At 38.7% G+C, this 25,267-nt stretch overlaps 1 protein-coding gene across 1 annotated transcript in view; it reads right to left on the bottom strand.

Moving 5' to 3' along the window:
• Positions 1-7,629, bottom strand: part of LOC131980166 (solute carrier family 12 member 7-like) — a 45,514-nt gene extending 37,885 nt beyond the window's left edge. The window contains exon 1 of the mRNA XM_059344361.1: positions 7,472-7,629. Within this exon, the coding sequence (XP_059200344.1) occupies positions 7,472-7,622 (151 nt within the window). The 5' untranslated portion in view covers positions 7,623-7,629. The remainder of the gene's footprint in view (positions 1-7,471) is intronic.
• Positions 7,630-25,267: the final 17,638 nt, after the last annotated feature.

The following is a 25,267-nucleotide window of genomic DNA, read 5'->3' on the forward strand; positions in this document are numbered from 1 at the left end:
CTCTACACACTACAGGTAGTTAGTAGAACACCCTGATGGAAGTACATTTAATCTGAAATAGAACACCAGATAGCTACCGGGTGGTTTTTGTTATTTAACCTTTATTTAAGCAGCAACACACAAAAAACATAAAAAAAACATGCATAAAAAACACAAAAACATGCATAAAAAACACAAAAATATGCATAAAAAACACAAAAACATGCATAAAAAACACAAAAATATGCATAAAAAACATACAAAACATGCATGAAAACATGCATAAAAACATACAAAAACATGCATAAAAAACACAAAAATATGCATAAAAAACATACAAAAACATGCATAAAAAACACAAAAACATGCATAAAAACATACAAAAACATGCATAAAAAACACAAAAACATGCATAAAAACACAAAAACATGCATAAAAACATACAAAAAGACACATAAAAAAGATGCATAAAACGATAAAAATAAACGCGGTGAACGAAAAATAAGTGCTTCTAGTATGCTGGCTTTTATTTTGAAAGGCTTGGAATCAACTTCCGGTCCTGACTGTCTTGGTCTAAGTGATCATGTGACAGAAAGTTAATAATGTCTAATCATTGATTCACTCATTTATCTAAACACATTTGAATATATTTTTTAATGTTTCTCTTGGCAAATATTTATATACGCTTTCAAGTGAGATTAATATTCATAATGGTTTAAAAGTAAATAGTTCTTTCTTTAAAACAAACGCTGCAGTAAATCACTGAAGGTCTCTAACAGATAAAACTTCAGATTTACAACATCTTTGTGAGGACCCTCATTGGAACAGTGAATTCCCTAGCAAGGTTATAATACTTTTGGATTTTTCATCAGTTTTAGTTTTAATTTTGTTGTGAATTTTTGTTTTCAAATTCAGTTAGTTTTAATGAGTTTTTAGAGTGAGTTTGCTAGTTTTAGTTTAGTATTTATTTTTTTAAATGCTTTAGTTTTAGTTTAGTTTTTATTAGTTGTAGTGTTTTGTAATGGGGTATTTGTTGGGTGGGAGATTAAAAGAGGTCACAGTAAATTTTTCCTTTATTTCCTTTGTCTGATCCATCTTCATTATGTATGAAAAAAGTTGACAAAGACGAAAACGAAGGACATTTTCACTATAATTTTAGTTAGTTTTGTAACCACACAATACAGTTTCAGTTAGTTATAATTTTGTGTCTTTTTTTAGTAATTGTGTGTCTTTTTTGGTCATTTTTAAACTGCCTCCAGTGGCCCCAGGTAGTTTATGTTTGAGAGCCCTGCTTTAGAGCATCTAAGGGTTAATGAACATGGCTCCTTGTGCTTTAGAGCATCTAAGGGTTAATGAACATGGCTCCTTGTAACAGTGTCCTAGTGTTGCTGATCTGTCTGTTGGACTCTGGAGTCACTAACACACAACAACAACTATCAGTGTGTGTTTATGTGTTTCTTCCTGTTAGACACTTGTTCTTCTGTCACTGAGTGACAGAATCTGTCCTGCAGTACCTGTGTTAACCAGCAGAGGTCCATGTTCCTTTAGATTCATCAGCAGGGTCACTACATCAACTACATCACACAATACTACAACACACACTGTCAAAAATTAACTGTTTCATTTACAGTAACATACCGTCAACTGTGGTTGCCAGAACTTCACCCTAAAACACACAGTGAGTGGGTTTTCTACTGTAAAAATAAATGTAAATATCAGCAAAAACTGTCATTTAGACTGAATATTCCTGTTATTTTTATGGTAACTGTGTCATTCATTCACACATCATGGTATTTCTCCACTAATTTTACATGAAAATGTTATATTTGTACAGCAGAACTGTGTGTTTCCTACAGTTTATGATGGTAAAAGTTAAAGTTTTGTGCTATTCTTTGATTTACGGTAATTAAAAACGCCGAAGTCCTAAAAACACTGAGTCCTAAAAACACTTAGTCCTAAAAAGATTCAATGTAATATTTGCCACTTATTCTTGCTTATTCTTGTGTTGTATGATCTCTCAAATGTACGTCGCTTTGGCTAAAAGCGTCTGATAAATGACATTGTAGATTTGAAGATCTATAGGTGAAATGATTCTTTTCTCTATCAGAATGACTGATTCATTCCTATGACATTGGTAAGTCTAGAGAGGTTGTATGTTGAGTCACTTTACTACCATTCAAGTAGCTCTAAACAGGAAACAGCAGTGCACACTCGCCCTCTGGGCCCATAGAGGACGAAGAGCCACCATGCATGGAACCTTTTTGTTCTTTTGGCAAGTTGAATTCTTACATAAGTCATAGAGATAAGTCAAAGGTGATAGAGCTCAGGTAAGCTGTGACCAAGCCTCAACCCTACAGGTGACCTGTTCCATCCAGAGACGTCTAACTGGCCTGTTGAGGTGTTGCACAAGAGACAATCCAACCAAACAAAAGCCACAGAGGACTTCACTAAAATAACTTTCTTTAGAATCACAGCACTGTTGGCAGTTAGCCCAACCACCACGCTAACAGAAGGGAAACAATGCTACATAGTGAACTTCCTCCCTGCGGTACAGGAGCTAGAAGAGTTCAGTGCCAACAGGAAAGAGCCGAGGATCGAGGAATGACAACAAACACAACAACACTTCTCACCAGACTGTTCACACCCACACTTCAGCCCTTTACCACCAACACAGGAAGGTTTCATACAGATGGTACACCTTATTGTGAACCGTTCAGAGAATAAAATAATTTGATTCAGAACCTGAAACTCTGGTTTACAGCTGGAACCAAAATATACCATTTGACCTGAAGTAAACCAGCATGGCTAATTATGCACAGCGTCTCTGCTGATCATAAACAAACCAGCATGGCTAATTATGCACAGCGTCTCCGCTGATCATAAACAAACCAGCATGGCTAATTATGCACAGCGTCTCTGCTGATCATAAACATAGTGATGGTGAATTAACAGCATCACTAACTGTTCACAGAGTGTCTGGTGCTTGTTGTAAACAAACAGAGATCGCTAAGTGAACACCTCCTGTAGCAGCAGCACATACACACTGTACTGCTGCAGAGCTAACTGTTAGCCTGTTAGCACATACACACTGTACTGCTGCAGAGCTAACTGTTAGCCTGTTAGCACATACACACTGTACTGCTACAGAGCTAACTGTTAGCCTGTTAGCACATACACACTGTACTGCTACAGAGCTAACTGTTAGCCTGTTAGCAAATTGCAGACTGGACTCTAAGGACCCCGGCCCCCGCAGCTCGTTAAGAAGAGTAAGAACGAGTCTCCAAAAGTCTCCAATAACACCAGAAAAAGTCGCTGGATTTGTCTCCAGTCGCTTTCTTGAAAAATAGTCACTAAGGGGGTCTGAAAAGTTGCGAAATTTAGCTACAAAGTCGCTAAGTTGGCAACACTGCTTCACCGGCTTTTACAAATGTTGCGTGTTGTTGTGGCGTGGAGTACTACATCACATCCTGCTTAGTGTTCTATCCAATCAGCAACCAGGCTGTTTACAGGGGAGAATAAAGACCCTGCTCTACTACAGGGATGAAAAAAGTCCTGACAAAAGACCGCTAGGACGGCTCATATTCAGATTAGGGGCGTTTCGGCAAGTGAGACCGCCTCATTCTGGACTGTAGTGTAAACAGCCGTAATGGCTCTTTTTTAAGATGTGATCAGTATTTTAATGTATCTTTGTCTTAAGCAGAAAGACAAACAGAGGACACTGTTTCTCCAGCAGAGTGTCTTTAGGGACACTAGACAGAGATGCAGAGAAGCTCGTATCTGTCTTCACATGATGAGGTCATCGTTGTGGACTGGAGCAAACTTCCCTAAAGCCACATATGAATTAATCAAGTGTTCTCACAGGCTGAGGAGCTCCCTTCATCATGACAAAACTCAAATTGACGTGAAAAATCTGTGGGCAAATTCCTTAAAAACCAAACTCAAACTGTCTTTAATGGGAGTCAAACACTGACTGAACTCTTTGTTCCACTTTTGCTCTTCGTGTCTTTTATTGTCGTGGCAGAAGTCACAGAACGTGCAGAACGCTAAAGGTCACACACCCTCGTTGTACTCACACACCCTGCTACACACACACACACACACACACACCCTGCTACACACACACACACACACACACACACACCCTGCTACACACACACACACACACACACACACACACACACTGCTGATATAGGCAAGATGCCATCAGTATCAACAACAAGCATTCCATTTCCATTTCCAAAGCAGAATCCAGTGACAAGTGTCATCTTTCGTACACTGTAAAAAAAAAAAAAAATTTAAACTGTTAATAAATATGTTGCAACTTTTTTTTATAATATTACGGTAAAAAGATATTAGCACTGTTGATTTCACGTTTAAGATTGTTATTTTATGTATTTAACTTTTAAGTAAAAAGTTTTTCCATCAAAAGAAACGCTGTTCTGCCATATAATTGACAAGAAAATACTTTATAAATGCTGCATAAATTAACATTTACAGTGTAGTCTTGGTGTGTTGGGATTGATATAAAGGAGTTATCAATTATTAACCTAGTCAAGGCTGTAATAACCTCACCCCAGATATTTCACTTTGCACCTTATTTTTTAAAAATAAGGCATATTTTGTCTTTTTGCCCTTAAGTAAATCAGGGGTTCTTATGACAAAAAGGGCATTAAAACATAAAAAATGAAAAAAAAAAAATCTATGTTAGGTGAAAGTGAAAAAAATATTTATGTATCACATTTTTATGACACAGGGCCCGTTTCAGGACCTTAAGGTGTAAAGTGTAAGGTGATTTTAAAGAGACAGGCCACGAGTCCAGCCAGCCGAGTCTTCAGAGTCATTAACCCACTAAGGTTAGCTGGGACCTGGTGGTTAGCTCCCAGTCCCAGTGCTATCTCCCAGTCAGCTTAACACCAGATGTATAGATAGATGTATAGAGCTCTGCTTGTGTTAGAGGCAGTGTTTTGCTCTCATTTGTCTTTTTAATGCATAATGTTGCAGAGTAAAATAGGCACTGTTTTCCAGTTTGTCTATATTTGTCATTTTTATAGTTCTACATTTTTACGACTCCTTTTTCTGGGAAAGATGGCCCAAAATATTATTTCTGCCTTCGCTCCACTGTCTCTAGGAGAAAATAAGAAGCATTCAGCCTGCAAAAGAATCCACTATTAGCTTAGTTAGAGAAAGAGGAATAATAATAATCATAATAATAATAATAATAACTAGAAAATTTCCTCTGGGGAAATTCTGAAAGGGCCACGGGGGCTACTGCCGGTGTGTGTACACTATGATGAGACTCTTCAGAGATTTATAACTATGCCCTTTAACCTCAAAATATGTGTGTGTGTGTGTGTGTGTGTGTGTGTGTGTAATTAAAATCACATAAAGTTCTCCAAAAATGATCATGGTCATTGAACAGGGATTGATAAAAAACTATATGACCTATCGAAACGTGGATTAATACACCGATACACAAGACTTGTGTCTACTGTTTAAAGTTTAAATGGAGTCTCTAGGTGAAATTATGCCGGAGAAGTAGACGTTTAAAAATCTACAATTATTGTTCTTTTTCCCTCATTTGTCGCCCATCCCATTCACTTCAATGCAAAATTTTGGGCAGTTTTTCGCGACTGGAGCACTGGTCCCTACAGCAATAGTGGTCATTAGTGCTCGGTGCGATTGCCCCGAGGCCCTAATAATAAGCATAATAATAATAATAATAATAATAATAATAATAATAATAATAATGGGAGACGGAGACAACACTCAGCTCTGAGCCTCATCATCAACTGGCTTCTCACAAAGTCAATAATAATATTTCAAAATAAAAGTTCTGCCGTGTAGACGTATTTTATAATATCTATTAAGATGAAATGATAAGTTAGATAGTAACAACACACACACACACACACACACACACACACTTCCTGCCAACCAAACTACTCTGCAAGTTCCAGCAAGTTAACAACGTCACACTGACGCAGTGTGTGTGTGTGTGTGTGAGTGTGTGTGTGTGTGTGTGTGTGTGTGTGTGTGTGCCTGCTCCAACATGTATCTGGTGCTTGTGTCAGCGTTTGTTTAGTTCCTCCTGACCAGCAGCAGTCAGAGGGGCTGATGGTGTTATGATGGTATAGTATATGAACGGGACCCCTCAGTGTGGGACCCCTCGCTGTGGGACGCCTCGCTGTGGGACCCCTCGCTGTGGGACCCCTCAGTGTGGGACCCCTCAGTGTGGGACCCCTCAGTGTGGGACCCCTCGCTGTGGGACCCCTCAGTGTGGGACCCCTCAGTGTGGGACCCCTCAGTGTGTCAAGAAAAAAGCAAAATATCCTTCAAAAAGAAATGAAAGATGTACTTTGTCAGTGGTTAATGTTAGGTGTTGGGCTTATTATATGTTTTGGGGGGTTTATTTAAATGTTTTTCCGTTTATTTTGGTTGAAAGGACGCTACTCTTTATAGAAACCATGTTTGCCTGGATTCATGATGTCCAGGATTACAATCAATGATACTGGTTAAAGCTGGATTGTTTTGTTTTTTGTTTTTTTTGTATTTTATTTGTTTTCTGATCAAATGCATTTGACAAATTATTCCTAAACATTTAATCCAAATGGCTATAATTCAATGGTTTGATTCTACAAACTGTCTTTTAAATTTGTGCTGCATTTTGTAATGAACTTTTGTGCTGCACTTTTCTAAATATTTTGGAATGTATTTTTACTGTTAAAGTTGTTGTAGGACTGTTGAGTATTACTTGTTGGAATGTGGACCCCAGGAAGACTAGCCCAGCTATTCTGAACCTTGGGGTCCTGACCCCAATTGGGGTCGCGAGATGATTTCTGGGGGTCGCCAAATCATTTTGGAAGTCAGCTCTGTCTCCACTGTGTTAAAGTGTTCATGTGTTAATGTGTTTTAGTCTTTTTGGTCACTTGATGTCTTTTTTTTGGTCATTTTGTGTGTGTCTTTTTGTCATTTTGTGTGTTTTTTGGTCATTTTGTGTCTTTTTTGTGTCTTTTTTTGATCATTTTGTGGTCAATTTGTGTCTTTTTGGGTCATTTTGTTTCCTTTTTTTGGTCATTTTGTGTCTTTTTAGTCATTTTGTTTCTTTTTTTTGTCATTTTGTGTCTTTTTTTGGTCATTCTGTGTCTCTTTTGGTCATTTTGTGGTCAATTTGTGTCATTTTTGGTCATTTTGTTTCCTTTTTTTGGTCATTTTGTTTCTTTTTTGGGTGATCTGAATTGTGTTCAGTGAGTGGGGGTCGTGGACAACATGCATGTTAAATTGGGGGTCGCGACTCAAAAAGGTTGAGAACTACTGGACTAGCCAACTGCTAAGGCATGAGCTACTGGGGATCCTTTAATAAAAACAAAAACAAAACAAAACCCCTCGCTGTGGGACCCCTCAGTGTGGGACCCCTCGCTGTGGGACCCCTCGCTGTGGGACCCCTCAGTGTGGGACCCCTCGCTGTGGGACCCCTGGGTGTATGAACTCTTACCTGACTGGGAGTCCTGCAGGTCGTCCTGGTCTTGTTGCTCCCCAAAGATCTTGCCCAGACTGGTTGGTTTGCTGCCTCCAGCAGCAGCGTTCTGACTCTGACTGGTTCCGTCTGCGTCGTCCACCGGCACCACGGTGAAGTTAGTGGGCATGATGGAGTCCAACTGTCTGGAAGAGGAGAATGAAGGGATGAAGATGAGAATGAAGGGATGAAGACGACAACCAGGAGGGAAAAACACGACAAAACATGAGGAATAAATCACTAGAATGAAGCAAATACATGCTGGAAACAAGTCAAATGATCTGCCAGAGCAGTAAGTTAATGTTTCTTTGTAAGAATTATTTAAATAAGTAAAAATATCTAGAAACTGCAAACAATAATAGCTTGAAATAAATACAAATCTACTTATTTTGAGCAATTGAGGCTTGAAAAGCCCGACTGTAGTAACTGTAGTAAAATAAGGCAGATAAATGGGTAGATACTGGTGATAGAAATGCTTTTAAAATATCATTTAAACTTCATGCAACTAAAACTCTCAACTGGAGCCAATATTTGAGGTAAAAACTCACCATATTCAACAGTTGAATAGATTGAAAAGCATGAAAAAGCTCACAATGTCAATCCTAAAAACAAGTCTTTACACAAGACTGAAATCCCTGTGAAGAGGTTATTCACTGGTTGTTGTTACTAAATGAGTATTTTTTTAGTAACTACTAAATGTTTTACTAACTATACAAGACAAAAAAAGACACATGTTGTTAAAATAAGCACATAAAGCTACGGTCAGCAGGTAGATGATACTAAAACAAGATAATTCAGATACTATTGATAGATAGAAGGAGAGAATAGCTGGTGAGCTCCATGTGTTTAGTGTTGTTCACCTTTCAGCAGCAGCAAAGAGAATCAGGATCCAGAGGAACGAAGCTTCAGTTAGCCTCCAACATCAGCTCTAACCTGTAGTTTCTCTGCTGTAGATCCTCTAGACTCTAAAGTCTCTACACTCTAAAGTCTGTAGACTGTAAAGTCTCTCAGGGTAAAGACTGCTGCTGCCTGCAGGCCAAAGTCCTGCTGCCGACTCTCTTCACTCTCTCCTTTTCTTTCTTTCCCTCCTTTTCCCCCCACGGCTCCAGCTATTGCCCCATGTGACCCTTTATTTACCATATGAACAGACTGAGTCCAGCAGCAGCAGGAGGCTCCTCCCACTCTCCCCTCACACCTTTACACTGCTGGAGGTGGACCAACACACTGCACAAACGGCTCCAAAGTCTCTATAAAGTCTCTATAAAGTCTCTATAAAGCCTCTATGAAGTCTCTATAAAGTCTCTATGAATCCTCTCTGACAGGAATAATCCAACATGGACTCTTCTCTTCTTCTCTTCTTCTGCTTTAGTTCTTTAGTTTCCTCTCCAGGCTGCCAGCTTCCGTCTCGGCTTCCTGCAGGTAAACACAATGGGTGTTGCCTTTCCCACAGTGCATTATGGGTAGCACACACACACACACACACACACACACACACACACACACACACAGTGGCAGTAAAGGAAACACCTTGAACACTTTGTTGGAGAGTCACAGGAGGAACTAACTCTGAGGAACAATGGAAACATGGAGAGTTTTTAAGGGAATTATCTTTTTACTGACACTTCAGGAGTTCTACTGCAGAAAGTCAGCTCTTAAAAACAAGGGAAAAGTACAAAAATGAGGTGTATTTTGCTTAAAATACAACACAAAATGACCAAAAAAAGACACAAAATGACCAAAAAAACACAAAAGACACAAAATGACGAAAGAAAAGACACAAAATTACTAAAAAAGACACAAAAAGACAGTAGTGGTGTATACAGGCAGGATGAAAAAGATTCAAAAATACTCCAGAGTTAAAAACAAGGGAAAAAAGTACAAAAATGAGGTTTATTTTTGCTTAAAAGTATCAAAATTATCTTCCAATGGAACAATAAAATGTGTCTTGTCAAGACTTTCCAAAACCAGTAAAAATATCTAATCTAATGAACCACAAATACCTTAGAATTAGTTTATTCTAATAACAAGGGCATTTTTCTTTGTTCACATTTGCAACATTTAAAATTCTTTATTGAGCATGATAGTGTTTTAAAAGTAAAAAAAAAAGATTCAAAATCACATTTTATGTTGGACTAAAGGACTAAAAAAGAGACAAAACAACAATAAAAAAAGACAAAAAAAAAACCCACAGAAGACACAAAATGACCAACAAAAGACACAAAATTACTAAAAAAAGACACAAAATTACAAAAAAAGACACAAAATGACCAACAAAAGACACAAAATTACTATAAAAAAAGACACAAAGATTACTTAAAAAAAGACACAAAATGACCGAAAAAGAAACAAAAAAGACACATCATTAAAACTCCATCAAAACTGGACAAAATAGCCCCAGACTCCATAGAGTTAAAAACAAGGAAAAAGTACAAAAATTAGGTGTATTTTGCTTGAAGATAGCAAAATTATCTGCCAATGGAAAGACACAAAATGACTGAAAAAAGACACAAAATTACTGGAAAAAAACAAATTACTTAAAAAAGGAACAAAATGACCAAAAAGACACAACATTTACATTACATTACATGTCATTTAGCACACACAAAATGACAACAGAAAAATACACAGAATTAACAAAAAACAGTAATTAAAGGGACCTTCCACACAGAACACGGTAAAGTGCCATTCATATAAAACTCACATTAAACTTTCATATCGGTGGACTGCCCCCTCTGGGTGGAGAGAGGTACTGCCCCCTCTGGGTAGAGAGAGGTACTGCCCCCTCTGGGTGGAGACAGGTACTGCCCCCTCTGGGTGGAGAGAGGTACTGCCTCCTCTGGGTGGAGAGAGGTACTGCCTCCTCTGGGTGGAGAGAGGTACTGCCCCCTCTGGGTAGAGAGAGGTACTGCCCCCTCTGGGTGGAGACAGGTACTGCCCCCTCTGGGTGGAGAGAGGTACTGTCCCCTCTGGGTGGAGAGAGGTACTGCCCCCTCTGGGTGGAGAGAGGTACTGCCCCCTCTGGGTGGAGAGAGGTACTGCCTCCTCTGGGTGGAGACAGGTACTGCCCCCTCTGGGTGGAGAGAGGTACTGCCCCCTCTGGGTGGAGACAGGTACTGCCCCCTCTGGGTGGAGAGAGGTACTGCCCCCTCTGGGTGGAGACAGGTACTGCCCCCTCTGGGTGGAGAGAGGTACTGCCCCCTCTGGGTGGAGACAGGTACTGCCTCCTCTGGGTGGAGACAGGTACTGCCCCCTCTGGGTGGAGAGAGGTACTGCCCCCTCTGGGTGGAGACAGGTACTGCCCCCTCTGGGTGGAGAGAAGTACTGCCCCCTCTGGGTGGAGAGAGGTACTGCCCCCTCTGGGTGGAGAGAGGTACTGCCCCCTCTGGGTGGAGAGAGGTACTGCCCCCTCTGGGTGGAGAGAGGTACTGCCTCAAGAGAAGGAGTTCCAGTATCTGGGGGTCTTGTTCAGCAGTGAGGGTAGAACGGAGCGTGAGATGGAGGCGGTTTGGTGCAGCATCAGCAGTGATGCGGGCGTTGTACCGGACCATCGTGGTGAAGAAGGAGCTGAGCCTGAAGGCAAAGCTCTGGATTTACCGCTCCATCTACGTTCCAACCCTCACCTATGGTCATGAGCTTTGGGTAGTGACCAAAGAACGAGATCGCGGATACAAGCGTCTGAAATGAGTTTCCTCCGTAGGGTGGCTGGGCTCAGCCTTAGAGATAGGGGGAGGAGCTCAGACATCCGGAGGGAGCTCGGAGTAGAGTCGCTGCTCCTTCTCCTCTAAAGGAGTCAGCTGAGGAGGTTTGGGCATCTGGTAAGGATCCTCCCGGGCGCCTCCCGTTAGAGGAGTTCCAGGTCCAACTGGTAGGAGGCCCCGGGGAAGACCCAGAACACGGTGGAGGGATTATATCTCTCTCCTGGCCTGGGAACGCCTCGGGGTCCAGGAGGAGCTGGACGTTGCTGGGAGAGGGACGCCTGGAGGGCCCTGCTTAGCCTGCTGCCCCCGCGACCCGGCCCCGGATAAGCGGACGAGAATGGATGGATGGATGAACTTTCATATCAAGGTGAGTTTGCCAGTTTGACACCCTGGTGGAGAGAGAGCTGGAAAAGCTAGAAAGCTTTTTAAATCCAGGCCGACCAGATGTTTGACCACATGTTTGAGCAGATGTTTGAGTTTGAAGACTATTAGAGTATTTGGTCCCCAGGCCTGTTTAAAAAACTGCTGAGTCATGAAATAGTTAATGTGTAATATATTATATGAAACGTATTGGTGAATAAAGAGAAGTGGAGCAGCAGTGAAGCAAACATGGCTCCTGTTTCACCTCCAACTGGCCTCGTGTATCTGATAATAATATCTGATCATAATACCTGATAATAATATCTGATCATAATATCTGATAATAATATCTGATAATAATACCTGATAATAATATCTGATAATAATATCTGATAATAATATCTGATCATAATATCTGATAATAATATCTGATAATAATACCTGATAATAATATCTGATAATAATATCTGATAATAATACCTGATAATAATATCTGATAATAATATCTGATCATAATATCTGATAATAATATCTGATAATAATATCTGATAATAATACCTGATAATAATATCTGATATGTTAGTTCAGCTTTGTGTAGAAACAAAGAGGTGAACAACGTGTTGATTTCTTCCTGATATTAGTTTCATCAGGTTGTAAAGAGCTGAGAGATAAACTAACATTCCTGTTGAACTTCTCAGCTCCAGAGTGTTTTAACTCTTCTCCTCCTTCCTACCAACAGGTGATGTGATGAGGCATCCAGCAGAGGGAGCTGCAGCTTCACTCTGTTTAATATAACAGAAGAATCACTGATGTTTTACTGTTTAATATAACAGAAGAATCACTGATGTTTTACTGTTTAATATAACAGAAGAATCACTGATGTTTTGATCAGAGAGAAGAACACAGAGAGAGTTTAACAGCAACAGCAGGGTCATTTTATGTCTTTTTTGTGTACTTTTGTGTATTTTTTGGTCATTTGGGTTTTTTTTGAGGTAATTTGTGTCACTTTATTTATAATTTCAATTTTGTGTCTATATATATATATATATATATATATATAATGTCAAATGTCAAATGTCTCTATCTATCTATCTATCTATCTATCTATCTATCTATCTATCTATCTATCTATCTATCCATCCATCCATCCATCCATCCATCCATCCATCCATCCATCTCTAATCCTTCAAGATGTAAAACCTCAGACCTCCGTGTGTAAAACTGCCATAATAACAGTAATAACATAACTCTAACATCAGTCTGCTGGAGTGGTCTTATCATATATATATCTATATGTGATATCTCTATATATCTGTATATGGTCTATATATCTGTATATATGTGATATCTCTGTATCGTCTATATATCTGTATATATGTGATATCGTCTATATATCTGTATATATGTGATATCGTCTATATATCTGTATATATGTGATATCGTCTATATATCTGTATATATGTGATATCTCTGTATCGTCTATATATCTGTATATATGTGATATCTCTATATCGTCTATATATATCTGTATATATGTGATATCTCTATATGTGATATCTGTATATCATCTATATATCTGTATATATGTGATATCGTCTATATATCTGTATCTATGTGATATCTCTATATGGTCTATATATCTGTATATATGTGATATCGTCTATATATCTGTATCTGTGTGATATCTGCTGGCCCGTGGCTGAACCTCCTCAGCTGCTCCTCGCTGGACAAAACTTCCTTTTTGCAGCCGTCAGATGGTTTAAAGTGTGAATGTTGAAAAAAGGGAAAGAGAGAGTTGGAGGTGAAATCAAATCCGTTCAGCAAACAGCAGAAAGGTCAGCGGTGACGCAGACGCTCCCTCAGCTCTATACGCTAACTGCTGCTATTTGTAGCGTTTCTACCTGTTTACTGACTCCAGCAGCCCAAAACCCCAAAACCAGCTCAGGAGCAAATACCTGGAGGTTTACTGGAGCAGCTCTGTGTCACCACATAGACTGGTGTTTAAAACTCTTTATTCACTCTGCAGTCTGGTCATTTCTGTGATTATCTGATATGAGAATACAACTTTGATTTATTACTACCAAAAGCAAATTAATTGCAGTTTCCTTCTGCATGAAGCTAGATTGCAGTGTGTTATTTTGCATCATTTACAAACTATTTTAAACCTTTTTAGTTCTTTATGGGTGTCTATAAAAACCTTTAGGGCTCTTTATGAGCATTTTACCGGTTCATAAAGCTTTTTAAAGTTTCTATTTGATTAAATACTAATGATCATGGTGATAATAATACATGTAAGAAACACTAAATGACAAACATTCTTTTGGTTGACAACAATAATCACAAACATACAACATGAATTTAAAATCAGTTGCTGGCAGCTCATTTTCTGTCTCTCCTCCCTCTCTGAGAGTCCAAACTGTTGACATGTAGCCGTCCTGCTACTGCTCATAGGACCCTATGCCAACAAACCTTCAGTCCATTAGCCCAACCATCATGTGATTAACGCCTCCCTGTCCTCCTCAACACCTCTTCTCTAGAAACCCTCAACCCTGCTGAAGAACTATCGTCCTGTCTCACTTCTTCCATTCTGATCCAAAACTATTGAACGGGTCCCCCAGGGCTCAGTGCTGGGATTCCCCAGGGCTCAGTGCTGGGGTTCCCCAGGGCTCAGTGCTGGTGTCCCCCAGGGCTCAGTGCTGGTGTCCCCCAGGGCTCAGTGCTGGGGTCCCCCAGGGCTCAGTGCTGGGGTTCCCCAGGGCTCAGTGCCGGGGTCCCCCAGGGCTCAGTGCTTGGGTCCCCCAGGGCTCAGTGTTGGGGTCCCCCAGGGCTCAGTGCTGGGATTCCCCAGGGCTCAGTGCTGGGGTCCCCCAGGGCTCAGTGCTGGGGTTCCCCAGGGCTCAGTGCTGGTGTCCCCCAGGGCTCAGTGCTGGGATTCCCCAGGGCTCAGTGCTGGGGTTCCCCAGGGCTCAGTGCTGGTGTCCCCCAGGGCTCAGTGCTGGGGTCCCCAGGGCTCAGTATTGGGTCCCCCAGGGCTCAGTGCTGGGGTTCCCCAGGGCTCTGTGATGGGGTTCCACAGGGCTCAGTGCTGGGACCCCTGCTATTCTCTGTCTACACCACCTCTCTGGTCAGGTTATCTGCTCCTATCTCTGCTATGCAGACGACACTCAGCTCTATCTGTCATCTCCTCCTGATGATCGTGGCGCTCTTAGCTTAAATAAAAAGGCTCTATCGATTGTTAATGAGTTTGTGAGAGAGTTTCAGCCCTTTATTGAACAAAGAGCTCCATCTAGTGGCTCAGAAAATAAAGACAATGGTTCATGAAGCTTCATTGTCACTTCACTAATATACATGTTTGTTATAAACTGCTTGCAAAGACAAACAGAAATGTCAATTGAATTTTTAAACAGAAATTCAAATAAGAGTGCAACCAACCAATGTGTTGGCCACAAGTTTATTATAGTTAACGAAAACTAACGAAATAACAAAAACTAGAATCGAAAAAAGATTTTTGTTAACTGAAATAAAAATAAAAGTTTTTTAAGAAACGATAACTAACTAATTTTGTGGTTCCAAAACTAAAACTAACTAAAATTATAGTGAAAATGTCCTTCGTTTCGGTCTTTGTCAACTTTTTTCATCCGTAAACCTTTTTGGTTGATATGAAATCTATTTCATCTAGTTAAGTCATTTATGACTTAATAAACTTATTGGGGCTGAGATGGATCAGACAAAGGAAATAAAGGAAACATTTATTGTGACCTTATTGAATCTGGACCCAACAAATACCCCATTACAAAACAACTACAACTAATAAAAACTAAACTACAACTAATAAAAACTAAACTACAACTAATAAAAACTAAACTACAACTAATAAAACTAAACTGCAACTAATAAAAACTAAACTACAACTAATAAAAACTAAACTAAAACTAATAAAAACTAAACTAAAACTAATAAAAACTAAACTACAACTAATAAAAACTAAACTACAACTAATAAAAACTAAACTACAACTAATCAAAACTAAACTAAAACTAAAAAACACTAAACTACAACTAATAAAAACTAAACTACAACTAATAAAAACTAAACTACAACTAATAAAAACTAAACTAAAACTAATAAAAACTAAACTACAACTAATAAAAACTAAACTAAAACTAATAAAAACTAAACTACAACTAATAAAAACTAAACTACAACTAATAAAAACTAAACTACAACTGATAAAAACTAAACTAAAACTAATAAAAACTAAACTAAAACTAATAAAAACTAAACTACAACTAATAAAAACTAAACTACAACTAATAAAAACTAAACTAAAACTAAAAAAAACTAAACTACAACTAATAAAAACTAAACTACAACTAATAAAAACTAAACTACAACTAATAAAAACTAAACTAAAACTAATAAAAACTAAACTACAACTAATAAAAACTAAACTAAAACTAATAAAAACTAAACTACAACTAATAAAAACTAAACTACAACTAATAAAAACTAAACTAAAACTGATAAAAACTAAACTAAAACTAATAAAAACTAAACTAAAACTAATAAAAACTAAACTACAACTAATAAAAACTAAACTAATAAAAACTAAACTAAAACTAATAAAAACTAAACTAAACTAATAAAAACTAAACTAAAACGAATAAAAACTAAACTAAAACTAAACTAAAACTAATAAAAACTAAACTACAACTAATAAAAACTAATAAAAACTAAACTAAAACTAAGCATTTTCAAAAATATAAAAACTAATTGAAACTAACTGGATTTGAAAACAAAAAAATCCCAAATTAAAAGTAAAACTAATGAAAAATATTATATATAAAACTAATATTTAACCTTGTTTGCCATAACTGCTAATGGCTCTCAGAAACCCCCTTGAACATAAAAAGATGTTTTCCCTACAAATCTAATATTGAAGCAAAAAAAAAAGTGATTTGTGTGAAAAGAAGCAAGAGGTTCTTTATGGAACCTTTTTATAAGAGTGTGGTGTTGGTGAGAGCTTTCAGCCACTGTGGCCACAATCCTTAAACCATATTATTCACAAATTTGAGCTTTTCATTTAATAATAAATAGGGTATTTAGTACCATAGAAGCTGATATACAGAGGCTCCTTGTCCTGACCTCCATCTTTATTTAGGGACAGAACACCCAGCAGGATTTAATCCTGTTCTACACTAACGTCTCACACAAACACCATGATTCTTCCTTCATAGTCACACAAATTAATGAATTTCACAACTATTAACCTTTTGGAGTTTGGGGCTTTTTGACTCCTTTTTACACACACAAAAACACCTTCTTTTTTTTTACAAAAAAGACAAAAAAACACATAAAAACACACATGAAATGACAAAACACACAAAAATACACAAAAAATTACAAAAAACACACAAAAGATGACAAAAACACATAAAAACACACAATAAACACATAAAACCACACAAAAAATGACAAAAAACACACAAAATGACAAAAAAACATACACATAAAGACATACACAACAACACACAAAAACACCTTCTTCTTCTTTTTTTTTTTTTTACAAAAAAAGACACAAAAAATAACAAAAAACACACATAAAAACACAAAAATGACAAAAAAAACCCACATAAAAACACACATAATATGACAAAAAAAAACCACAAAAACCCACAAAAAATAACACAAAACATACATGGCTTGGTTTTTCCGCTATGACATGAAGAAGTCATGTGATGGATAATGTTGGTGTGATTGGTGACTGAAAGCTCCGGAGCACTTTGACTTCTTCATCACGTCATTAGTAAAGTTGAATGCATCAATTCTTTTACAGCAAAGGTGAAAACCAGCTCGACCACCAGGCAGTAAGACTGTTCTCTCCACTATGACAGGTTATAGAGCTGCACCACTCTATGACAGGTTATAGAGCTGCACCACTCTATGACAGGTTATAGAGCTGCAGAAACCAGAGAACCGACATATCAACGGCATGCAAAAAGCTTAAAAAGTCCTAAATGTCTTTGACAAACCAATCAGTCGTTTTATTCATGCTGCTGCTTGTTTGTCTTAAAGGAAGAACTTTTTATTCCTTCACCTCCTGCTGGACGCTCCTCATCTCACACCTCCTCTATCCTTCATCCCTTTTGTCTTTTCTCCTCCATCCATCACTCCTACACTCTTCCAGGGAGTGTTTGATCGAGGAAGCTGATATATTAAATATCTAGAAGTTGACATAAAGAAGATCATTGAACTCTTTGCAGATTTTACTACTAAGTTCATCAAAAACACAGTTTTCAGATGAAAATAGTGCCTGTCGGTGTGTACTCAGCCCTCCGTCAGCGACAGCACGACTCCAGGCTGAAGACTATTTCTGGTCCCAGTGGAAAGTTTCAGTAGATTGTGTGGTGGAGGACCAACAGCAGAGGAGACCAGCAGGAGAAAGCCTGAGAGTCCTGAGGGACTGGAACACTGTGGGAACCAGTGAGCTGCCCACCAGCAGAACAGCAGCAGCAGACAAGCCAGACCACAAGCTGCTGGACTGGATCAGGGTGTGTGTGTGTGTGTGTGTGTGTGTGTGTGTGTGTGTTTAACTTAGGGATCAGTGTGTGTGTGTCATAGAGCTAAACCAAATACATCACCGGAAAGGTCTTGGCCTGGAGAGTAACATATATCAATTTCAAGGTTCTATAATATTCTTGCTTTGAGATATTGACCTTTGAACCTTAACCCTGGGGCATATTTAAATGATTATAACTAAGAGACAAAAAGGGTTCCAGACATGAGACCTACTGTTATAGAAAGGTGTTGACATGGACTATAATGTGAGCATAGTCACTAAGGGGTGGGAGTGGGGGGGCTTTAGGATATGCTGAAAAAACAACAAATCCCCCATTGAACAAGACAATATTTAAATTCTGATGCCAAAAATGTGATTGACATCCCCTCAAACCCCTGGAAAGCCACTAATTAAGTATTTCCAACTTCCAATTTTAGGGGAAAACCTGTTTTATTAAAAAAACTACAACTCCCTAGACCTCTCGTTTTGTAGTTCTTCCGTATTAGGGTTGTGAAAACCTATTTCTACCCAATATATCGAATATCACACACTGTCTAATAAATAATTACACTGTATGTATACTATCTATGCTAAAAAAAGACAACAATGTTTGTTTAATGAAGATATTTTAACTAAAACAGGAGAGCAGAAAAAATAAAAAATCCCCCATTGAACAAGACAATATTTAAAGTCTGATGCCAAAAATGTGAGTGTCAGTTTCACGGAAATTTGAGTGAATCCGTGGCTATTCCACAGATTCCTGTGAGACCAGGTTGCAAGCTTATATTATAACAAGTTGAGCTACATTAATTAGAATCTTTATCATATTCCCTCAAGGCCAAAATAACTACCACTGCAACTACTCACAAAGGACAAGCAGTGTTCTTCTTTATGAGTTGTTTAAGTGATGTCCAAATGAAGCTTCATGAACCTTTAGTTGTATGTGCTGACCCACTAGATGCCGTTCTTAGACCAGAAAGGCTAATTCACAGTGTTTTTAACCCTTTGATGGACAGAGAGCGCCATCTAGTGGGCTCAGAAAATATAGAAAATGGTTCATGAAGCTTCATTTGGACATCACTAGTTTTTATACTGCAATTATACTTAAGTTTTATATAGTTTTGTAAGTTTTCTTTAAGTGAACCAAATAAAGTACCAATGATTTATGTATCATATTATCTTTAACCCTTTGATGCCCAACATGGTCTAAAGTGACCCCACTAAGTTTTTATATTCTTTATCTTTGCAATAAATTAATTTCATCATTCAGTATTGCAGGTTTTCCTCAAATAACTTGTTTTTGATCATCATACATCCTATTTTTGTGTCTTTTTTATTCTTTTTGTATCTTTTTTAGTCTTTTTGTTTCTTTTTTTGTCTTTTTGTATCTTTTTTAGTCTTTTTGTATCTTTCTTTAGTCATTTGGTGTCCTTTTTAAGTCCTTTAGACCAACATAAAATGGCCAAAAATGGGTCTAAAGTGACCTTTAAGTTTTTATATTCTTTATCTTTGCTATAAATTAATTTCATCATTTGTTTTGCAGGTTTTCCTCAAATAACTTGTTTTTGATCATCATACATCCTCATTTATTGTTTTCATTTCTTACTTTTTGAATAAAAACCCTTTTTTATCACTAATCTTCTAATGCACAAGGTCATTTTTGACCCATGTTGTTCATCAAAGGGTTAAAAAAGAACGAGTTCTACCAAATGAATGTGAAGTGACCCAAAGACTAACCAGAAAGTATTTTATGACTTTGAGAAGCGTCCAGTTTCAGTGTTGTGTCATGAGAAAGTGGAGTGAAAGTGTCCACAGTTATAAATAAATATACATATATAAATATAATATATATATAATATACACCTCAACCAACAGGAGAGATGATTACTGTGTTTCTCCACCAAAACACAGCTGCTAACTATGTAGAAATAACAACGTCTAAATCTACCAACCACACACACACACACACACACACACACACCAACACACACACACACACACACACACACACACACACACACACACACACACACACACACAGAACAGTGAATTCCCTAGCAAGGTTATAATAGTTTTGGATTTTTCATCAGTTTCAGTTTTAATTTCGTTTCAGTTTAAATTTTTATGTTTTCAAATTCAGTTCGTTTTAATGAGTTTTTAGAGTGAGTTTGCTAGTTTTAGTTTAGTATTTTTTTTTTTAAATGCTTCAGTTTGAGTATTAAACTAACCCTAACCTTTAACCCTTAAAACAAAGTCTGAAATCTAAAAAAAGCCTTTAAAGAAGTGAGGACCGGCCGAAAAATGTCCTCACTCTGTTGGTTAAAAACGTGTTCTGGTCCTCACTATGTAGGAAGTACAAGAACACACACACACACACACACACACACACACGGCCAGCTGTGTCCAACATCTGTCAGAAAGCCTCATAATTGCTACGTCCACTTGACGTTTCTGTATTTGACTAACCAACACACACAATCAGAAAGGTTTTCCTGCTAAAAGTGGCAGCAGGAGTGTGTTGTTAGACTAGACAAACACCAGCTCACTGTTTATTCATCAGCTATGAAAAGACTCGGACTAAGGGCTAAATGTTGTGGATTAAGTGTCCGACCCTGTAACTAGCATTATTTAAAGAACGGTGAGATGACAGTTATGACTGTAAGAGATATAAGAATATAAATATAGAAGCAGAGTCTGCTGTGACTCATTTAGTTGGTGGGAGAGAACGTTAGTTACTGAAGCATTCAGTGTATGCAGCCACCTGCTGGGAGGGGTGGGGGGTCCTCCAGCTGGGTGGGGCCCTCGCTGGGCCCTCGGTGGGCCCTCGCTGGGGCCCTCGCTGCCATGCCAGCTTATACTCTGCTGAGTTCAACACATCAGGGTCAAGGGGCCACGTTTCCTCTCTTGTCAGGGGGCTCAGAGTTCCTCCCGGAGCACCTGGGCCCCTTCAAATACTGCTCAGTCTGCAGAGTTTCAGAGTCCAGAAACATGTTGGACGTGTTCTGCATAGTTTGATTCTGTTTTTGAGCTGTTATAGCTTTCAGCACACGACTCTGATCTTCATCGCCATCATTCACTTCATCACTAGCAACGCTGGAGCTGTTTGCAGGATAAAAGTCCAAAGAGACTTGAGTCCTTGAGCAATTATTCTGGTTTCCAATGGATGTTGGATAACTGCAGAAAATATATATATAATATAGCTCCATGGCAAACAAAAGTTACATTTACATTTAGTCATTTAGCACAGGGATTCCCAACCAGGGGGGGCCGACCCCCCCAGGGGGTCCAAAGATCCATGGGGGGTCCGAAGCCCTCTTAATTTTAAGGGGTGAAATAAATATAATAGGTTAAATAAATACATACATGCCTATAAATTTGAAAAAAGCCAATCTACAAGCTCACAACACAAGGCTTCATGCAAGGTGGAATATCTGCTTTTTTGAAAAGTAATTTAGCATACAAGTGTAAATTTAACCTCTTAAAACTGACGGTCCACACAAACTTGGTGTCCCGTGAAAGCAGAAACTACACTGATTACAAAGAAAACTTGGTGAGCTAGCCCCCAAAAGAATGGGGGGGTCGCCAAAGTTTACAATGATAAAAATGTGGGTCCCTCAAGAAAAAGGTTGGGAATCACTGATTTAGCGGACGCTTTTATCCAAAGTGACTTATAGGAAGAAAAAAAAAGGAAAGAATGAAGGTCTAGTGGTCCAAGAGGAGTTAGTGCATCATAAGGTCTAGAGAGGGTCTTTAATGAGGAGAGTTGTGGTGGTCTAGGAGAGAAGGTCCTCTCTGAAGGTCTTCAGGAGGTTCTAAAGGTAGAGAGGAACCCTGCTCTTGTAGAACTGGTCAGGGCCGGCTCCAGGCATAGGTGACATAGGCGGTCGCCTAGAGCGCCATCTGCTGGAGGGGCACCGCCAGTCACCCTTGAGGGAGAAAAACCTCCCAATAATTTTCGATGCCCATTGTCGCCCTCGCTTCGTGTTCTGTCTTGAAAATAATAAATATTAACAAAATAAAGAAACAGATAAACAATTACATTTTCTCACTTGTGGTGCTGAGTCATGTGACGTGTGGTCATTGCCTTGCCCCCTTTTAGACGGTCAGATCGGTGTCACAGAGGTCAGGTCACCTCAAGTGACAGACACGTTATGTTTTGATAAATCTTCAAGATGAAACGGCTCAAAGCTCTCCGGTGCTCAGTATCGAAAGTGAAGAAAAGAGGAGGAGGGGAAGAAGTCCCAATCTTTTTTTAAATGCCGTTTTGTGTGAAGACGTTTCATTTGTATTAGCTTGCTAGCTAGGTTGAAATAAAGCAACGCTAGCTTAACACAGTTAAGCACATTTTTCGCAGCGTTTGCACTTCCATCGTCTCTCTTGTCTCTAACTTTGTTAGCGTCTCCAGCTGGGCTTCTTTGCGAATTGACTTGTAAGTTAATAATTATATAGAAAGACAGTTGTATTATATAGCTGGTTGGCAACATGGGCAAACAAAAACGGGAGTTCCACCCTCCGTGAAACAGCAAGTGGAGCTGTTCAACACCAATGGATCTTGTCTAGGGCACCAAATGGGCTAGAGCCGGCAGTGGAACTGGTAGTGGTTCCACCAACCGGGAACAACAAACACAAAGAGTCTGGATTGTCCAACAGGGGGCAGAGCCAGAACCGTTCACTGATCTAACTCTGATCTAACCTGTATGGATCTGATATCAGCTGTTTAATGGGATGGTTACATTCCAACAGTTGTTGCTAGGTGGCGAGTGGATTCTTTAGAGCTTTATACGTGCAGGTAGGCAGAGTTTTTTCTTCTTTTTTTCTAGATCTTCTTTTTCTTGGCTAGCTGTTTCCCCTTGCTGCCAGTCTTTATGCTAAGCTAACTGTTTCATATCTACCAGACACATATATAAGAGTGGTTTCAATCTTCTCATCCAACTGCAAGAAAATGAATAGGCATTTTTCCCAACATGTCAAACTATTCCTGAAAGAAACTAGAGTCCCAGGAAACACAGCTGTTCCTGAATGAGAGTCTGGTTGACTGAGTGGAAGGTTTCTGCTGTAATGGACTTCTTGGCTTGGTGGGTGGCTGTTTGTCTGACTGATAGAGTTATGACGCACAAACTGAATTAGGTGCCAATGAAGTGCTGCCTGCCAAATGCCTGAAAAGCCTCTAATGGAGTGGCATGACGGCAGACGGCCTGTTTCCTGACTGACCACTGGCTGACTGGTTCACAGGCTGCTGAGCCAACGGCCGCCTCTGCAACAGGCTGCTGTGAATTCTGACATTACTGCGATGTTTGCCTTTTCTCTCCAGGATACAAGGCCCAAACCCAGGGAGCATATTTAATCTGGGCTCATAGTTTCTTTATGGGATATACATCCAGGGAAAGGCTCAGAGCTATACCACTGGTGATGGTTAGACCAGCCAACAAGTTTAGAATAGTTTGGGACTTTTCATTAGTTTTAGTTTTAATTTCGTTGTGATTTTTTCTTTTCAAATTCAGTTAGTTTTAATGAGTTTTTAGTGTGTTTAGTTTAGTTTTTATTAGTTGTAGTTTAGTTTTTATTAGTTTTAGTTTAGTTTTTATTAGTTGTAGATGTTTTGTAATGGGGTATTTGTTGGGTCCAGATTCAATAAGGTCACAATAAATGTTTCCTTTATTTCCTTTGTCTGATCCATCTCAGCCCCAATAAGTTTATTAAGTCATAAAACCAGATAGATGAAATAGATTTCATATCAACCAAAAAGGTTTACGGATGGAAAAAGTTGACAAAGACCAAAACGAAGGACATTTTACTATAATTTTAGTTAGTTTTGTAGCCACAAAATACAGTTTCAGTTAGTTATCGTTCTTTTAAAAACTCTCGTTTTTATTTTTATTTCAGTTAACGAAAATGTTTTTTCGATTCTAGTTTTTGTTATTTCGTTAACTATAATAACCTTGCTAGCAAGTCAAACAAGCATACAAGACAGAAACAAGCACACACACACACACACACACACACACAAATGTACACATTCCCCTTGTCTTCATTCAGCAGATTTTGTGTCATCCAGGATTTTATATCAGTTAAGCAGGATAAAAGTTTATTAAAATTGCCCTTTTCACTGGTTCGTAGTGGAAAATAAATGTGTGTGTCGTCAGCATAACAAGTGATATTGCACGTTGTTTTTACTTATGATTTGGCCCAATGGAAGCATGTAGACAGAAAACAGCATTGGGCCAAGGATAGAGCCCTGGGGGACACCACATGTTAAAGGGACCACAGATGATGAGGCATTTCCCAAGATAACTGAGAAGGTTCTGTCTGAGAGATAAGACTTGAGTTATTCTCGGGCTGTGTCCCTAATGCCGGCCCATTTCTCAAGCCTGTCAAGTAAAATCGAGTGATCCACGGTATTAGGGGGTTGTTTGTTGTCGTTCGGGTTTTTTGTGTGTAATTTTGTCTAAATAATGTTTCAGGACAAACAAACAAAACACCGGTGCAAAGAAACTGGAAATATTTAATGCTTTGTCTCTGGACACCTACTTTGTAACCAGCTTTGTATGGTGGCTGATGTAGATCAATCCAATAAGCGAAGCTGACTTTATTTTACCCTGTTCATATAATCATATCATATCTTTGTTTTTTTACGTGACCTCGGAACGTCAAACAAAAACCTGGAGAGAGTTTCAAGACTGTAACTTGGAGTGAAGTTGACAGCAGCTCTTTAAAAGAAGCCACGTTATCTGATCATAGAGGACTAAAAACGTGAAGTAATTGAAATCATGCTATAACACAAACATTCTTTTGCTTGACAACAATAATGACAAACACACAACAATAAATTTAACATGATAAACAATTTTAACAAATCTTTTATTTGTGCTTTTTTCCTGCAACAATTTCATAAAATTGACATGTTTCAGTTTGTCCAATATTTGAAAAAAGCCATGTTATCATAGAGCCCAGAGGATTAACATCAGTTTAATGGAACTAATGAAATGAGAAGTGATGTAAAGTATCATGTTGGTTGTTCTGAGTGTTCAGGTCAGGCTGCTGGGGTTAAAACTGCTGATTTTCCTCTCTGGAGTTTGGAACTTTGACATTGCTTCAGACGTTTTTATCCCTTGATGAGCCAAATGTTGTGAATTTTGATTCCAAAATCAGCAGTCCTGG

The sequence above is a fragment of the Centropristis striata genome, chromosome 11 (assembly GCF_030273125.1).
Source record: "Centropristis striata isolate RG_2023a ecotype Rhode Island chromosome 11, C.striata_1.0, whole genome shotgun sequence".
In the NCBI taxonomy this organism is placed as follows: domain Eukaryota; kingdom Metazoa; phylum Chordata; class Actinopteri; order Perciformes; family Serranidae; genus Centropristis; species Centropristis striata.